The sequence below is a fragment of the Chiroxiphia lanceolata genome, chromosome 27 (assembly GCF_009829145.1).
Source record: "Chiroxiphia lanceolata isolate bChiLan1 chromosome 27, bChiLan1.pri, whole genome shotgun sequence".
In the NCBI taxonomy this organism is placed as follows: domain Eukaryota; kingdom Metazoa; phylum Chordata; class Aves; order Passeriformes; family Pipridae; genus Chiroxiphia; species Chiroxiphia lanceolata.
The window spans coordinates 4,385,696-4,402,764 of NC_045663.1; the positions used below are offsets into that span (position 1 = coordinate 4,385,696).

At 65.5% G+C, this 17,069-nt stretch overlaps 2 protein-coding genes across 2 annotated transcripts; both read left to right on the top strand.

Moving 5' to 3' along the window:
* The first annotated feature begins 770 nt into the window (after window positions 1–770).
* On the top strand, window positions 771–11,184 carry MFSD12 (major facilitator superfamily domain containing 12). Its single transcript, XM_032712319.1, has 10 exons — window positions 771–1,080; window positions 6,106–6,316; window positions 7,137–7,260; window positions 7,485–7,682; window positions 7,901–7,993; window positions 8,071–8,163; window positions 8,812–8,982; window positions 9,155–9,249; window positions 9,907–10,037; window positions 10,668–11,184. The coding sequence occupies exons 1-10, from the start codon at window positions 801–803 to the stop codon at window positions 10,760–10,762; spliced, it is 1,491 nt and encodes a 496-aa protein (XP_032568210.1). The 5' UTR covers window positions 771–800; the 3' UTR covers window positions 10,763–11,184.
* A 2,312-nt stretch (window positions 11,185–13,496) lies between these two features.
* On the top strand, window positions 13,497–16,821 carry LOC116799295 (GRAM domain-containing protein 2A-like). Its single transcript, XM_032712325.1, has 12 exons — window positions 13,497–13,602; window positions 13,793–13,918; window positions 14,041–14,165; window positions 14,262–14,337; window positions 14,522–14,695; window positions 14,776–14,874; window positions 15,006–15,077; window positions 15,150–15,209; window positions 15,491–15,554; window positions 15,803–15,913; window positions 16,015–16,117; window positions 16,316–16,821. The coding sequence occupies exons 3-12, from the start codon at window positions 14,059–14,061 to the stop codon at window positions 16,425–16,427; spliced, it is 978 nt and encodes a 325-aa protein (XP_032568216.1). The 5' UTR covers window positions 13,497–13,602; window positions 13,793–13,918; window positions 14,041–14,058; the 3' UTR covers window positions 16,428–16,821.
* The last annotated feature ends 248 nt before the right edge of the window (window positions 16,822–17,069 follow it).

Sequence of the window (17,069 nt, forward strand, 5' to 3'; positions counted from 1 at the left end):
GTTATGGGTAGTACTGGGGTGACTGGGAATAATGTGGGGTTAATACTGGGATCACCAAGATTGTTATGGGCAGTACTGGGATCACTGGGAGCAGTGTGGGGGGTAATACTGGAGTCACTGGGAGAAGTGTGGGGGCAGCACTGGTGTGACTTGGGACTGTCACGGGCAGCACTGGTGTGACCGGGAGTAGTGTGGGGGTGGTACTGTGGTCACTGGGAGAACTGTGGGGATACTGGGGTCACTGGGAGTGTTATGAGCAGCACTGGTGTGACTGGGAGCAGTGTGTGGGTACTGGTGTGACTGGGAGCAGCATGGGGGTACTGGTGCAACTGGGACTGTCATGGACAGCACTGGTGTGACTGGGAGAAATATGGGGGTACTGGTGTGACTGGGAGCAGTATTGGGGTACTGGTGTGACTGGGACTATCACGGACAGCACTGGTGTAACTGGGAGCAGTGTGTGGGTACTGGTGCGACTGGGAGCAGTATGGACAGCACTGGTGTAACTGGGAGCAGTATGGGGGTACTGGTGTGACTGGGACCGTCATGGACAGCACTGGTGTGACCGGGAGCAGCGCTGGCACAGCACTGGTCTAACCGGGAGCCCTCCCTCTCCCATCTTTCCCCCCGCCCCGGCATCATCCCCCCCCCACCCCTTCCCCGCCCAGGAGGCGGCTCCGCACGGGGCGGGAGGGGGTCACCGTCCCCCCCCCCCCCGGTCCCTCCCAGTCCCTCCCAGTCCTCCCTCCCGCCCATCCGCTCCCGCCCGTCCCGCGGTGCTTCCCGGGCCGTCCCGGGCCATGGCGGAGCCGCCGCAGGGCGCTGGGCCGGCGCTGCCGCTGCGGGCTCGGCTCAGCTTCGCGTGCGGGCACTTCCTGAACGACGCCTGCTCGGCGCTGTGGTTCACGTACCTGCTGCCCTTCCTGCACGCCGTGCTGGGCTACGGGCACGGCGGGGCCGGGGCGCTGCTCCTGGCCGGCCAGGCGGCCGACGGGCTCTGCACGCCCCTGCTCGGCTTCGAGGCCGACCGGGCCCGGGGCTGCGGCCGCTGCGGGAGGAGGAAGGGCTGGCACCTGGCCGGTGGGTGCGGGGGGCGTGCGGGACCGGGGGGGACAGGGAGGAGAAGGGACATCTGGCCCCTGGTGGGTGCAGAGGACGGCGGGGACTGAAGGGAGCAGAGTGGACGGGGGGTGGCCCCGGGAGAACCTTTGGGGGGTGCCCTGGGTGGAGGGGGGTGAACCGGGAAGCCCTTCTGGGGTGTCTGGGTTGGGGGACGTCCAGCAGAGCCTTTCTGGGGTGTCTGGGTTGGGGGACGTCCAGCAGAGCCTTTCTGGGGTGTCTGGGTTGGGGGACGTCCAGCAGAGCCTTTCTGGGGTGCTCTGAGTGGAGGTGACCCAGTGGAAGCTTTCTAGGATGCTCTCAGTGGAAAAGGGATGGCCCCAGGGAAGTGTTTCTGGAGTGCCCTGGATGGAGGTGGGTGGCCCTCGGGCAAGTGTTTTGGAGTGTCTTTGTTGGGGAGCATCCAGAGGAGCCTTTCTGGGATTCTCCAAGTGGAGAATGGGGTGCCTGGGGTGGAGAGAGGTGACCCCTGAGGGGCTTTGCTGGAGTGCCGTGAGTGGGGAACACTCTACTGAAGTGCCCTGGGTGGGAAGGGGTGGCCCCGGGGAGCCTTTCTAGGGTGTCTGGATTGAGGGACATCCAGGGGAGCCTTTCTGGGATGCTCTAAGTGGAAAGGAATGCCTCCAGGACAACCTTTCTGGGGTGTCCAGGGTGGATGGGGGTGACCTGGGAAGCCTTTCTGGGGTGTCTGTGTTGGGGGACATCTGGGGGAGCCTTTCTGAGATGCTCTAAGTGGAAAGCAATGGCCCCAGGGGAGCCTTTTTTGGGGTGCCCTGGGCAAGTGGACTGAGGGTGGCTCCAGGGGTGCCTTTCTGAGGTGTCAGTTGGGGGACATCTGAGCGATGCTCTAAGTGGAGAGGGATGGCCCCAGGGGAGGCTTTCTGGGGTGCCCTGGGTGGAGATGAGTGGCCCTGGGGGGGTGTTTTGGGGTGCATTTGTTGGGAGGGGAGCCTTTCTGGGATCCTCTGAGTGGAGAGGAATGGCCCAGAGGGAGTCTTTTTTGGGGGGCTCTGAGTGGGGGTCACTTGAGGGAGTCTTTCTGGGGGGCTCTGAGTGAAGAGGGATGGCCCTAGGGTGCTCTGTGGTGGAGGACACCCGAGGGAGCCTTTCAGAGATACTCTAAGTGGAGAGGAATGGCCCAAGGGAACCTTTCTGGGGTGCCCGGGGTGGGGGACACCTGGGGCCCTTTGCTGGGGGATGCTGAGTGGAGAGGGTTGGCCCTGGGGGGCTCTGCTGGGGGGTCATGGGTGCAGATGAGAGAGCCTTTCTGGGATGCAGGATCAGCCCCAGGGTACCTCTCTGTGCTGCCCTGGAGTGGGGGAACAAGATCGAGGGTGTCTTTCTGGGTTGGGGGATCAGCGTTGGGGATACCCTGGAGGGGGGGAAGAACCAGGGAGCCTCCCTGAAGATGAGTGGCCCCTGAGGGAGCCTGTCTGGGGTGGGTGTTGGCCCCAGGGCAGCTGGGAAGCCCCCTGCCTGGAGGGGGAACAGCCCATGTGTCAGTGAGGTGAGGGCAGGGTCCCCCCTGGCTGGAGAAGGGCAGCCTCAGGGATGAGCAGAATTGGGTGCCCTGGGGTGGAAGGGAACAGCCCCCCCATGGAAGGGGGGCTGCCTTGGGGTCTTTCCAGGGTGCCCTGTGTGGAGGGTGAGGGGGCCCTGGTGCAGCAGCAGTGCCCTGTGTGGGAGCAGATGGGTCTGGGGTGCCCTGTGAGGAGGGGGCAGCCCAGAAGGTGCCTTTCTGGTGTGGAGGGACAGCATCCCCACAATCGCCCATGTCAGTGAGGTGGCATGGGGCTTCTCCATGTGTACGGGGACAGCGGGATGCTCTGGCATTCCCCAGGCACAGATGGCTGAGCCTGGATGGGGAAAGGGCACTGTGGTGTCCATGTCCCACCCCAGGGGCTGCGGCCCCTGTGGGGCCCAGTGTCCCTTGGGCCGTGCCCATGTGGGTGGCAGCGAGTTGGGATGAGAGTCATGCGCTCAGCCCTCAGAGCAAAAACAGGACTGACAGTAAAACCTGGGCTTGCCCAGGAGCCCAGGTGTTTCCTGGACAGCTCTCTGTGTCCCCAGGGATGGCCCTGGGGCACGGGGCCCTTGGCTGTGCTGGGGTGGGCACCCCATGGACTGGCAGTGGGGGTCCAGCCCGTGGGATGCACAGGAGGCACCGGCTCACAGGAATTACTGGCAGGGTCTTGTCTCGTCTCCTGCCCTGGGGCCAAAAAATACAACAGAGTGCAGGGGCTGTTGGGGACCCGTGTGTCGGGGTCCCTCTCTGAGGGGACAGCGTGGCCTGGAGAGGTGTCCTTGGTCCCTCTCTTAGGGGACAGGGTGGCCTGGAGAGGGGCTTTTGGTGCTGTGACCGGTGCAGGAGCCTGAGGACAGGGCAGTTAGTGGAAGAAATGGCCATTCTCAGTAACACCCAGCACCAGCTCGCCCGGAGCAGACCCGTGCAGAGGGAGGACGGTTGCAGTGTGGGTCCTCTTATCTTGATCCCAAATTTATCTTGACCAACGGCTTTGTGCAACCCAACGGGCAGCCTGATAAGGCGGCCGAAGGAGCTCCCTGGAGTTCGCCTGAGGAGTCAGGGAGGGTGTTGGGGGAGCAGCTTCACCCCTGTCAGCCAGATCGGTGCCCCAGATTAAGGGAAGTATTCCGGAGCTGTGCCCCCACCCCCCTCCTGTTGGCTGCTGCCCAGCGAGCACAGAGGGGAAGTCCTGACTCAGGCCTTGCCGGGGGGCTGTGGCCACCCCCAGCACCCTAATCCTGGGAGCAGAGCACCCTGCACAGCCCGGGGCAGGCTGGAGCAGGGATGGAAACTGAGAGCGGGGATGGAAACTGAAAGCAGGGATGGAGGCTGGAGCAGGGATGGAGCTGTTTCCCAGGCCAGAGCGTGGGTTATTCCCAAGGTGGGAGCTCCATCCGCCTCGGCTGCCCACGGGGTGACCGGCGGGCAAAGCCGCCGGGACCGGGGCCGCCCGGCTGCCTCGGCTCCCTCGGTCACGCTGCGGCGGGGATGTTGTGTGCGAGCGGGGGTGTCTCGTCCGGTGGCAAACCCGTGCTGAGATCGGAGGAAACGTTATGAAACCGCAGCCTCGGGGCGGGGGAGACACCACGAGTTGCTATCGGAGGCATCTCCCCGCCGCGGCCGCGGTGCGGGCTGTCCCCGCCGGCGGTCCCCGCCTGCTCGGCGGCTCTTTTGTGGGGTCCGCGGCTCTTTTGTGGGGTCCGCGGCTCTTTTGTGGGGTCCGGCTTCCTGCCGCAGATGCCCGTGCCTGGCATTCCCGTGATCCTGCCCCGCGGGGCTGGAGATGAGAGCCTAGCACTCTGTCTGCTCTCAGGGATGGGCAGGGCGGTCCTGTGGGGCTCCCATGGCCCCTGTTGAGAGAGGAGGGGGTCCCCCAGGCCCCTCTGACTTACAGTGCAGCCACACCTGGGCAGACTGGGGGTGTTGGGGTGCAGCCCCATGCCAGAGGGGCACGGTTCTGTGGGGCAGCCACGGGGGTGATCCAGCAATGGGCTCTGCGTGTCCTAGGGGGCCACAAAGAGGAGGGGGTGACAGTCCTCTGTGTGTGTGCTGGTGGCAGTGGCTCGTGGGTGGGCACAGGGATGGCCGTGGAAGCTGCAGCAGCTGAGGACCCACAGCTCCTGCCCCAGTGCTGCTCTGAGAGCACGGGCATGGCCCACACAGCCCTCGGAGGGCTACAGAGCCTGACCCTGCAGGGCCCTGGAACCCCCCGTCCCCCAACTGAGCTCAGTTAAAACCAACAGCCCCATCCAAGGGCTGGGCTGGTTTGAACCTTCTTGGACCTTCCTGTGCCTGTGGCTTGTCTGGGGCATAGGCACCACGTGTGCCTGAGTCCCCCATCCTTTGGGAGCTCCTGGAGCACCAAAGCTGGCTGTGAGCACCCAGCTCCCACCCGGGCCCTGCTGGGGTGGATGGAGCTGGGCTGGGATTGTCGCTGCTGCCCTTGGCACAGGGAGAACCTCTTTGCCCTGGCCCTGCATTGCTGTGTGGGAGTGAGGAGGAGGAACTGCCCTTCGTGGGTGAGAGGAAGAGGCATCACTCGTGAGAAAGAGGAGGGTCTTGCAAAGTCCCTTGGAGAGGGGACACTGGGGACCTGGCAAAGTGGCTGCAGGTTCCCCTCAGCTGTAGGAACAGGTTCCCATGGCCCTTCAGCAGCACCCAGTGTGGCTAGGGACACATGGGACAGGGCATGGTGACACATGGGACAGGGCATGGGGCTGGCTCTGCACTGGGGTCAGGGGGGCGATGGAGCCACTTGGCAGATCAGCTGCATAACTTTGGGAAGGGGAGGGAGAGGCCAGGCCACCTGCCTGCCCCACTCAGGGTCCCCACTCAGGGGCCCCACAGGCAGCGTCCCCACGCAGCGTCCCTGTGCTGTCCCGCTGCAGCAGGAGGAGGAGCCTGGCTCTGCTGTCCCTGACTCAGCAGGGCCTTCCCATGGCTCAGAGCCCCCGTGGCTCAGCGTCACCCGTCACACTGTGGGTGACATCCATGAGCGTGGCTCCCTGTGCCAGCCCCAGGGGAGAGGGGACATGGGGACAGCCGGGCTGCCTGTGGGACACCCAGAGCCCTCCTGGCCCTCGGGGGCTGTATCACTGTGGGCAGGCAGCAGAGAGGGGTGTCCCTGGGCTGGTTATCTGCACCTGGGACACTCTTGGTGGCTGTGGGTGTGACAGTGAGGGGCTGTCCTGGTGTTCTGAGGGGACAGAGCAGTGCCAGGTGGTGCTGTGCTGGGGAGGGACCTTGACTGGGGAGTGACTGTCTGTGCTGGGTGCGAGAGGGGGGAAATATTCCTTGTGCAGGATTCAGGGGGTGTCTGGGGCTCCACCTGTGTCACCTGGCTGGGGAAAGGGGCCCACCTCCCTCCCCAGCTCTGGGGTGGAACCTGTCCTGGGGAGGGACAGTGGCACTCTGGCCATGTCTTGGATGTGCAGCCTCTCACTGCTCCACTCTCTCCTCAGGCACCACCTGCGTCCTCGTGTCCTTTCCCTTCGTGTTCAGCCCCTGCCTGGCCTGCAGGGAGGGCACTCCACAGTGGGCAGCCTTCATCTACTACCTCCCCTTCATCGTCATCTTCCAGTTTGGCTGGGCAGCCACGCAGGTGTCCCACCTGGCCCTCATCCCCGAGCTGGTGAGCAGTGACCATGAGAAGGTGGAGCTCACGGCTTTCAGGTGAGCACAGACACACCTGGGGGTCCCCTGGGTCCGGGGGAGCCGCCCTGCCCACCCCAAGTCCCTTTGCTGTGTGACAGGAGGTCCCTGGGTGCCGTGGCACATCAGAGTCCTCAGCATGGCAGGACCAGGGCTGGACCACGAGGGTGTCCTGTGGGATGTGCCAAGGGACACTGGTGTCCTTGGTTGGTGGCTCAAACCCTTTGGTGCCAGGAGGGACTGTCTTGATGCCAGGGGTGTTGGTGACACAGCCCGTGGGACACTTCTCCTTTGGGACTGGTGCTCACAGGACAGGGACTGTGCCCCCCTGGGTGCCCTTGGGGAGAGCTGGGCATGGCTGTGGGGGGTGACCCAGAGATGGGATGTCCCCAGAGCCAGGTGGGCAATGCATCTGGCTCCCTGCATGGAACCACTCCTCAGGCAGGATCAGGATGTGGGATGGGCTGTTTGTCCCACAGAGTGAGCAGGAAGGATGTGAGGCAGCACTGGGATAACCCCAGGGTCCAGCTCTGGGGGCACCAGGTCAGGCAGCTTGTGAGATCCTCGAGGCAGAGGTGAGCTGTGCCTGGAAGGTGACAGTCTGACCCAGAGGGATCTTGGTTTCCTCCCAGTCGTGCCCCGAGGGTTGAACTGGGCATGCTGGGAGTGGCACCAGTAAGGCTGGTGCCTGGGCAGGTGCTTCATGCCCTTGGAGGTGTCCCCTCAGCCACAACACCGGGGTGCAGAGGCTGTAGCACAGCAATGGGCTGAGATGTCCCACTGTGCTGTTCCCGTCCTTGTCCCTCCACATCCCCTGAGGTTCCCTTCCCTTCCCTCTCAGGTATGCCTTCACTGTCATGGCCAACATCACTGTGTACGGCCTGACCTGGCTCCTGCTCAACTTCCAGACAGACCAGCCCGACCACATGGAGCACCTGGGCCCCCAGGATGTCCCTGTGTTTCGGGTGAGTGGCAGGAACAGTCCCTGGGGTTCCCTCTTCCCACTGCTCAGCTGGGGAGGTGCTGCCGGGGGGCGAGAGGGCAGTGCCCTCACCTCCCTGACTGCGCTGGGCAAGGGCCACACTGAGCCCTCCCTGGGGTTTTGGGAACCCCTCTTTACCCTCCAGACTGCTGGGGGGCTGATGATGGGCCACCTCCCCTGCTGTGCTCACCCCCTCTGCTTCACCAGAACCTGGCCCTCATCGTGGTGGGGCTGGGGGCCGTGTCCTCCCTCATCTTCCACCTGGGCACCAAGGAGAAGCCATACCCACCGGGTGTGCTGCCCGACTTGGAGGAGACCACCCCCCTGCTGCACAAGGAGCCCCCGAGCCCCCCACGCCCGCTGCTGCTCTGGAAGGACTGGCTGCTGGAGCCCTCCTTCTACCAGGTACAGCTGGGCAGGGCTCACCTGGCCCAGGGGGCTGCCTGCCTGGGCACTGGGGATGTGCCCAGGGCCAAGTGAGGGTGGAGAGAGGGGCTGTACTGGGCACCCAACCTGTCAGAGGGGCTGTGCCCTTCTGGGTGGGCAGAGTTCTGTGACAGGTGGGCAGGGAAGGTGCCTCCCCACGGGCTGAGCGGGGCTGTCCTGTCCCTGTCCCCTCACAGGTGGCAGTGCTCTACATGTCCACCCGCCTCATTGTCAACCTGTCCCAGACCTACATCGCCATGTACTTGACCAACTCACTGATGCTCTCCAAGGTGGGCACAGGGCAGGTCCGAGGGCACCTGGGCAGGGTCCTGGTGCCCAGAGATCATCTCCTCCCTGTCCCATGCAGAAATACATCGCCACCATCCCCCTGGTCATGTACGTCAGCGGGTTCCTCTCCTCCTTCCTCATGAAGCCTGTGAACAAGTGGATCGGTCGGAATGTGAGTCTGGGGGCACTGGAGAGGTTGGAGTTAGACCCCAGCAGGGGCCAGATCCTGGCTGTGGGCAGAGCACCCAGCACCTCTGAGCTGGAGAGCAGGGACCCCTCATGTACCCTCTGCCAGCAACCCCCACTGCACTGTGGGTCCCGCTGGGACTGGGGGTGGTGGGCAGGTGTGGGGATGAGGGCCTGTCCTGCACATCCTGGGGCTGGGGAAGGCGGTGCTGGTCCACAGCCACCCTGTGCTGTGCAGCCCTGACCAGGCTGGAGAGCCCTGAGGTGCCTGAGATGGGCAGAGGGGGGTCTGGCTGCACCGCCCCGGGTGGGCACAGGGTCTGCAGTGCCAGCAGGAGGGAGCTGCCCCCCCAGTGTGTCCCCTCCATGCTGCTGGGTGCCAGTGGAGTGTCCCCTGAACTCATGGACACCCTGCCCACAGCTCTCCCCAGGGCTCAGCTCTCCGGCTGCAGAACAGCCCAGACCATGGCAAGGTGGTGCTCTTGGGGCTCCTTGTTTAAATCCAGCTGGGACAGAGCCAGGGCTGTCCCTCGTGGGTCCTGGGTACTGCTGGCCCCTGTGCCCTCTCTGGTTGCCCCTGGTGGCAAGCTGGTGTCTGAACTCCCCCTTGTCCTTCTGCCCCTCCCTGTCCCAGCTGACCTACTTCGTGGGCATCCTGGTGGTCCTGGCCTTCGCCTCCTGGGTGGCCCTGGCCACGCCGATGGGAGCTGAGGTCTACGGAGCGGCCGTGCTGCTGGGGGCTGGCTCTGCCACCATCCTGGTCACCTCCCTGTCCATGACAGCGGATCTCATCGGCACCAACACGGTAGGGCCGCTCCTGCGGGGGATGGACCGGGGATGGCAGCAGTGAGCCTGTGCTGGGCTGTGCTGCAGTGTGGGCTCTGCCCATGAGAGGGCACAAGGCTCCGGCTGCGCGGGGTTGTGTGGCACAGCTCAGCTCAGCACGGCACCCGCTGAGGTTCCCTCTCCTCCTGCAGCACAGCAGCGCCTTTGTCTATGGTGCCATGAGCTTCACGGACAAGATGGCCAATGGCCTGGCTGTGATGTTGATCCAGAACCTGCACCCCTGCCCGTGAGTGTCTCTGTGGGGCAGGGGCACACACCCCCCATTTCCTGGGGGCCAGGAGCAAATATCCCAGTGTTGGAGCAACAGACACGAGTGGAAACCAGCTCTGATTTTTAGAATCACAGAATGGTTTGGCTTCAAAGAGATCTAAGAGCTCATCTTGTTCCACCTCCTGCCATGGGCAGGGACACCTCCCACTAGCCCAGGTTGCTCCAAGCCCCGTCCAACCCTGATCTTGGACACTCCCAGGGATGGGGCAGCCACAGCTGCTCTGGGCAACCTGTGCCAGGGCCTCCCCCCCCTCACAGCCAAGAATTCCTTCCCAGTCTCCCATCTAACCTTGCCCTCTGGCAGTGGGAAGCCATTCTCCCTTGTCCTGTCCCTCCAGACCCTTGCCCAAAGTCCCTCTCCAGCTCTCTTGGAGAGAGAATACCCGAAGGTCTAAGGTCTCCCTGGAGCCTTCGGTTCTCCAGTTCTGATTTGTCTTAAACCCTTCCTCCCATTCTCTCCTGGCCCTGGAGAAGAGCCCAAGCTGTGCTCTGGGGATCTCAGTGTCTGGGTTGCCACCCTCTCTCCTTTCCCTCACATCCCAGTGTGAGCCAGTCCTGACTCCCAGGACACGGGACCGCTGTCCCCCAGCCTTGTCCTTGCCTGTCCCCCCAGGACTGAGCTGTGCTGCTCCTCCTGCATCGGCTTCTACCGCTGGGTGATGGTGCTGGTGACCGGCGGCATCGCCGTGGCTGCCGTGGCCACGCTCTGCTGCATCATGGTGTGGCCCATCCGCGTCCGCTACCGTGAGTGGGGCCGGGGACTGAGGGGGGCCCACTCAGGGCTGGGGGCACGGGGAGCCCCGTGGCCAGTGCCAGCCTGGGCTAAAGCCAAAGTGTCTTTGCAGATGGCCCAAGTTGTGATCACCCTGTTGTGACCGGGCTGGCTGCGGCCACGCTCGCGGGGGGACCTTCATGGTAGGACATGGGGCAGGGCCACTGTCCTGCTTCTGCTGCTGCTGCTGCTGCTGCCCCAGAGCGGGGGCTGTGTCTGTCTGCTGTGCCCTTCTGGGGGGCAGAGCCTCCAGCCTGGCAGAACCACCCTGCCCAGCCCAGCCATGGCCATTCTGGGGCCTGGAGGGACGGTGGGAGCAGCTCTGTGTGCTGGCAGCAAACGTGGGAGACATTTGGGGAGACGTGTGGGGCTGGGGTGACCTTTGCCAGGCCAGGGACCCCGGCACCCATGGTGCTGCCAGCTGGGTGCTAGTGCCTTGCTCAGGGGTGGGGGGACAGGACGGACCCGTTGTGCTGCTTGAGGATGTACCGGGTCAGGCCCCTGGTGCCAGTGGTAGGAGAGTCCAAAGGCCAGGCCAGCACGTGGCAGGTCATGCTGTGCTGCCATGGCTCCTGACCTGTCGCTCCCTCCCTTCCCTACAGGTGCTGTCGGGCTGCAGGGGCTGAGCGGAGCTGGAACCCCCGACACCGGGACTGAGAACACAGAGGGAGGGGACCAGAATGGCACCGTCAACTGAGCCATGGGGCCATGTACTCGGCCACCATGTCCTCGGCCACCATGTCCTCAGGGCCATGTCCCCGGCCAGCACGTCCTTAGGGCCATGTCCTCAGCCACCGCGGTGCCACACTCCGAGTCCGGAAGGTCCCCCACGCTGGGGGACACCAGGCTCTGGGGAGGGGAGTGACTGAGCCCTGCCCTGTCTCCTTGCACTGGACTCATGTCCCCACAGCCTGTTCCCCTGGGGCTGATGAAGGATGTCCCTGGTGAGGGTGTCACTGGTGCAGGACATCACCTGCCACCTGCACACCGAACACTGGAAGGGCCTGGGCTGGGCCGGGGCAGCCCCAGCTCACGGGGTGGGGGCTGGCCTGAGGTTTTAACCTGCTTTTGTAAGGTCAGTACCTACAAACCGCACTTTATAAAGGAGGAGGAAAAGGAGAGGAAAACTCAACAACAGCAGCGCCGACGCCCCTGGGCTGGGGGTGGTCTCGGCCCTGGGGACCCCGGGGGTGGGGCAGGAGCGGGTTTGGGGTTTGGGGGGTTCCCCAGCGCTGATCCCGCGGGGAGGGGGAGCCGGGGGGGTGCAAGATGGCCGCCCTCAACAAACATGGCGGCGCGCCCGCACACAAAATGGTGGCCGCGGAGCGGCGCTGGAGAGACCGGATTGGCTCGTGTGCCACTGTCCCGCCCCCCCGGGGCAGAGCAACCAATGAAGGCGGACCTTGGGGCGGTGGGGGCGGGGCGTGTATCTGGCAATACGTGGAGTGTGTGCGCATGCGCACCTGTGCACATATGTGTGCACGTGTGTGTGCATGTGTGTTCACTCGTGTGTGCACGTGTGCGTGCGCGCGCATATGCACGTGTGTGTGTGTCTGTGTGCCAGTACATGTGTGTGTATGTTTGTGCACACGTGCGTACCCATATATGTGTGTGTGCCCATATATGTGTCCACGTGCCCACGCGTGTGCAGGGATGTGCTGTGTGTGCACCCTGCGAGCAGGGGCTGGGGGAAGGGGCCCATGTGCAGCCCCGTGGGATGGTTTGGGTTGTTCCACCCCTGCCATGGGCAGGGACACCTCCTACTAGCCCACCTTGCTCCAAGCCCCGTCCAGCCTGGCCTTGGACACTTCCAGGGATGGGGCAGCCACAGCTGCTCTGGGAAACCTGTGCCAGGGCTTCCCCCCCTCACAGCCAAGAATTCCTTCCCAATATCCCATCTCACCCTGCCCTCTGGCAGTGGGAAGCCATTCTCCCTTATCCTGTCTTAAGTCCCTCTCCAGCTCTCTTGGAGCCCCTTTAGGCTCTGGAAGGGGATCTCAGTTCTCCCCAGAGCGTTCCCTTCTCCAGCTGACCGCCCCCCAGCTCTCCCAGCCTGGCTCCATGGCTTGGGGTCTCCAGGGCCGTTCTATCTGCCCTCACAGGTCCCTGTGCTGGGTGGACACCCCAGGGGTGGGTCTGTCACGGAGCCGCTGTCGGGAGGGATGGGGGCTGGTGTGGGGGTGTCGGTGTGTGCACACCAGGACACGGTGTGGGTGTGTGTGGAGGGTGAGCAGTTTGGGAAGGGGGCTGGGAGGTTGTGACAGGGTGTGACAGACCCTGTCAGCTGGTGACACAGTGTGTGTGGGACACTGAACGGGGTCTTGGGGGATGAAGGGGGGGCGCGGGGTGCAGCCCCCCGGCCACGCTGTCACCTACATCGGGCTGTCCCGGGGCCGTCCCTGGTTTATGGCTGTTCCCCCAGCCGCACGGGTTGCGGGAAGGGCGTTTCCAGCCCCGGTCCAGAGAGGAGCGGCTGAGCTGGGCTGGGTCCCATGGCCTTGGCACCTGCCCCAGTGCCCGAGGGGGGTGAGGACCTGGCTCTGCTTGGCCACACCCCCACCCCACTTTCCTCTGGGGGTCGCCTGTCGTACAGCAGAGACCCCCGGGGTGAGGGGCAGACCCGCCCTGCAGCACTGCCTGGGCTTGGGGGACGAGGAGCGGGCACCGGGCGGGCAACGCTGTGGGGTGCCATAGGATTGTGGGGTGTCCATAGAATGCCAAAACGCCACAGGACTGCAGGTTGTGCTGCTCCAACTGTCAGCACTACCTGGGAGGGGGATGCATTTGCAGCTCGTTTGGGGGGCAGCTGAGACCTTCCCGGCACACACCCTGCCCCGAGGGCTGCGTCACAGAGGTGCCTGCGGAGCTCCCGCCCGCGGGGTCCCCACTCGGGGCAGTGCAGGGGGGAGACAGGGGACAGACGGGGGACACGAGACGGCCCCGCGTCGAGGGTCTCAAACCCCCGGCACCTCCCGGTCCAGGGGAGACAGCAGGACAGAGGGGCACACGGGGATAGCCGGGAGACACCGGACAACCGAGGACACCGGACAGCCTGTGGACATGGGACAGTCAGCCCTGGGGATGCTCCCATCCCCTCCCCGGCCGGGGTCCTGCTCCGTGCCGCTCCCTGGCCGGGGCACCCCCGGGATGGGCAGAGCTCCAGCTGCGGGGAAAGAACCCCCAGTGCCCCTTCCCACCGCCCCGGCTGCCCGTGGGGGTCCCACCCAGTGCCGGGGTGGTCCCGTGCACAACCCCTCGGTGCCGGGGGCAGCGGGCAGGGTGGTTCGACAAGTCCCGCAGCCCCCCGGGAGCCGAGCTGGTGGTCATGCCGTGCAGCCCCGGGGTTCCTCGGGCTGGGGCTGCCCCGGCCGCTCCCTTCGAACCTGCCGCGGCCGCCCGGCCCCGCCCGCTGCCCTTCTGAGGAGGAGGAGGAGAAGGAGGAGGAGGCGGCAGCGGCCGCGGAGCAGGAACGGAGCTGAAAGGAGCGGGACAGCCCCGACGGGACGGGACGGGGGTCTCGGTAGTGCCCACCAGCAGGTACCGAGCGGGGCGGGCACGGGGTGCCGGGACGGGGCTCTGTGGCCGCGCGTGGGTCCGGGACCGGAGCCGCCTCCCCGTCCCCTCTGGAGCCAGCCCGGCCACATCCCCCCGCACCCAGCACCGTCCGTGGCCCAGGGCCGGCAACTCCGCGCCGAAGGTCTCAAACCCTCGGCACTTCCCGGTCCAGGTGTCATCACCCCCAGCAGCTCCCGGTCCGGAGGTCACCAGCCCCGTCACCCGCGGCCCCCGCTGCCCTCGGGGGTCGCAGCCCGCACATGCCACCGTGGGGCGGGCCAGGAGCTCATGCGACCGGGTGAGTTCTGCTGTCGCGGTCCCAGCAGGGCCTGAGCCCCGGCGGAGGGACAGGCTGGTGACACTGGGAGCTGCCGCGCTGCAGAGACGGACCGTCCCCACAACCTGCCCCCTGTCCCCCAGCCGTCGGGCTCGTCCCTCATGCCGGGGAAGCTGAGGCGCAGCGCCCGGGGGGAGCGGGGGGAAAAGCAGTGGCAGAGCCTGGAGGAGACGGGAAGCGCCCGGCTGGGGCAGCCCAAGCTCTCCAGGTGGGTGCTGCACCTCGAGGGTGTACCTGCACCCCAGCCCTACCTCCCGCCGGGGCTGTGCCCCCGGGGTCACCCCCACCTGCTGCTCCCTTCCAGATCCAGGACTTATGACCCCCCCTGCAAGGACACAGGGCAGGCGGCCACAGGCGGGGAGGGACCCCCATCCCCCGCGGTGAGTCTCGGGGTGCCGGGGCCGAGGAGGGGGACCCAAACCCCGGCCCCAGTGCCGTGGTCCCGGCCCGATGCTCTCTGAGGGCGGGGGCCGAGGGAGAGGGCAGAGGCGGTGACAGAGCAGGGGGGCTCTGGGATGCCCCTGAGCGCCCCCCGATACCGACCCCCACCCCGACCTCCCTCAGCTGAGCAAACGGGACAGCAGCTACCGCCGGGCCTTCGGGGAGCTCGCCGGGAGGGACGCGCTGCTGGGCTGCTTCCCGTGCGCCTGGCAGAGAGAGGTGCCCTACCACGGCCGCCTCTACGTGTCCTCCCGACACGTCTGCTTCCACTCCAGCCTCCTGCTCAAGGACATCAAGGTGGGCTGGGGTCGGGGCTGTGGCGGGGTCGCGGGTGGCAGCTGGGGCACTGATGACACTGCCCGTGCCCCCCGGCCCAGGCCGTGGTCCCCGTCGCCTCCATCTCAGCCCTCAAAAAGACCAACACGGCGCTGCTGGTGCCCAACGCGCTCAGCATCCGCACGGTCCAGGGGCAGAAGGTGAGAGCGGGGGCGGTGCTGGGGGGGGCGGCTCCTCCCGGGGCTGTTTGGGGTGTCCGGGTCCCGGGAGGCCCTGGGCTGTGACCGAGAGAGCAGCTCCGGTGCAAAGCCCCTTCCCCGCTCCCCGGCAGTTCCTCTTCGTGTCGCTGCGCCAGCGAGAGGCCACGTACCAGCTCCTGAGGTCGGTCTGCAAACAGCTGCAGGTACGCGGGGCTGGGTGGGGGGAGCTCCGTCCATCCACTGCAGGGCACCTCCCTTCATCTCTCCTTGTCCAGGACAGCGGCCAGAGCCCTCGGGACTCGGTGAACAACGAGGAAATCCTTGAGAAGACTCTGGTAAGGCTGGGGAACGGCAGGCCTGCGTGCAGGGGGATGCAGCAGAGGGAGGGGTGGTCCCAGTCCCAGCCCCCTGGCTGGGGTGGGCTGGGGGCAGTGGCCCCTGGGAAGGCTTCCGGGGGTAAGTGTGGAGTGGAAAAGCCCCAGCCCGGGGCAGTGCAGGCCTCAGGACCCCCAGAGCTCTCTCCTCATGAGTGTCATCAGGTCCTGCCCATGTCCCCATGGCCGCGGGGTGGGTGCCTTGGGGACACACACCATGGCTGGGGCTTTTCCTCTTCCAGACCTCGAGCCAGTCGGACCTGGAGCAGAGCACCCCAGAGCCCAACAGCCTCCACGAGTCCCTGGGTAAGCAGCCACCCTGGTGCATGGTTCCAGCCCTGCTTGTGTCCTCACCCACGTCCCTGCCCTGCTGGCCCCTCTGGGCTCTGCTCCCCCTCCTGGGACACACACGGTCTGGGGGGACCACACAGCCCTCAGCCTCCTGACCAGCATCTCCTGTAGCAGCAGGGAGTGCAGGATTAGCTCTCTGTGTGCCCCTGGGACCTCCAGTCCTCTCCCTGGGACACTCATGAATGCCTCCTGGTCACCCACAGATGAACAAAGCCCGAGGCCAAGGGAAGCAGAGGAGGAGGATGACAAGGTGGCCCTGCTGACTCCCAGCAGCAGCGAACGAGTGCCCTTGGCAGGGACACGCAGCCTCTGGGGTGGGTCAGGGGGCTTGGGGAGGGAGGTGCTGCTGGGACTTCAGCTCTAGCAGAGCCCACCATGGGGTCTCAGAGGCACTGACACTGCCTTGTCCTGGCAGGGGAACCCCACACCACGCTCTGGGCCTGGGCTGCTGCACTCCGGTCCCGGTTGAACCCCCAGCTGAGCCCTCTCAACATCATCATCACCATCTACCTGCTGCTGTGAGTCCCCAGAACCTGCTCAAACACCTTGGGGCTTCAGGACACCCCCAGTCCTCATCCCCCTTGGCAACCCCGGGTTCCTCTACTCCCCCCTCGGACACCCGTCCCCAGGGCGAGCACACAAGAGCCTGGCTGTGGCACTGCTTGAGCCCTGTGCCCCCACTGTGCCCCCCCCGGGTGACACTGGCTGTCCCCCAGCATGGTGGCCTTGCTGGTGTCCTCGGGGTACATCGGGCTGCGCATCGCGGAGCTGGAGCAGCAGTTGGCATTGGCAGGGGCTCAGCCACGCCCCAACCCACCACAGCAGTGAGTGACCGGGGTGGGGGGCCCTTTGTGCCCAGCAGAGACCCCCCTCAGCCTGCCTCCCCCTGCCCAGGTACAAGAAAACGTGAGGCCAGTGAGGACCCGCCCTCACTGGTGCCCTGGACAGGGGGCACAGGGGCTGCCCCAACCCCTTCCTCTGCCTCTCAGGGGGCTCCATCTCACTCCCCCTGTGTCTCCCACCCTGAGCAGCAGCAGGAGGGAACTCAGGGAGTCCCAGGGGAACAAAGAGCAGCACACGGGGAGGGGTTGGGGCCACCCCCTACCCAGCCCTCCCTGCCCAGCAGGGGCAGGCAGAGGGGCCTGGGCCCAGGCAGTGCAGGGGCAAAGAGAACAAACTATTTTATTAATAAAAATTAATAAAACCTTTATTAATATGTATTATCTGCTGGGTCAGATGCCACAGGACAAGCAGCAACCAGTCCCCCCAGTCCCCTGCTCCCCAAAACGGGCCAAGATGCAGCAGGACCAGGGCTTTTGGCTGGTGGGGGGAGGCAGCTCCAGGTGCTGATGTCCTGGGGGTCCAGGAAGCAGCAGAAGACCCTGAGCAGCCCCCAGGTGCAGGTGACAACAGGGAACAGAGGGGAAGGGGGTGGTGTAGCAGGGAGCTCCAGGGCCCTGCAGCCAACCA

What these genes read in the sequence shown, in the direction of transcription:
- MFSD12 (XM_032712319.1), top strand. Translation starts at nt 801, where the DNA reads ATGGCGGAGCCGCCGCAGGGCGCTGGGCCGGCGCTGCCGCTGCGGGCT. An exon ending in GAAGGGCTGGCACCTGGCCG is followed by an intron (nt 1,081 to 6,105) that starts GTGGGTGCGGGG and finishes CTCTCTCCTCAG; the next exon opens with GCACCACCTGCGTCCTCGTG. An exon ending in ACAAGTGGATCGGTCGGAAT is followed by an intron (nt 8,164 to 8,811) that starts GTGAGTCTGGGG and finishes TCCCTGTCCCAG; the next exon opens with CTGACCTACTTCGTGGGCAT.
- LOC116799295 (XM_032712325.1), top strand. Translation starts at nt 14,059, where the DNA reads ATGCCGGGGAAGCTGAGGCGCAGCGCCCGGGGGGAGCGGGGGGAAAAG. An exon ending in AGGGACACGCAGCCTCTGGG is followed by an intron (nt 15,914 to 16,014) that starts GTGGGTCAGGGG and finishes TTGTCCTGGCAG; the next exon opens with GGGAACCCCACACCACGCTC. An exon ending in ATCACCATCTACCTGCTGCT is followed by an intron (nt 16,118 to 16,315) that starts GTGAGTCCCCAG and finishes GCTGTCCCCCAG; the next exon opens with CATGGTGGCCTTGCTGGTGT.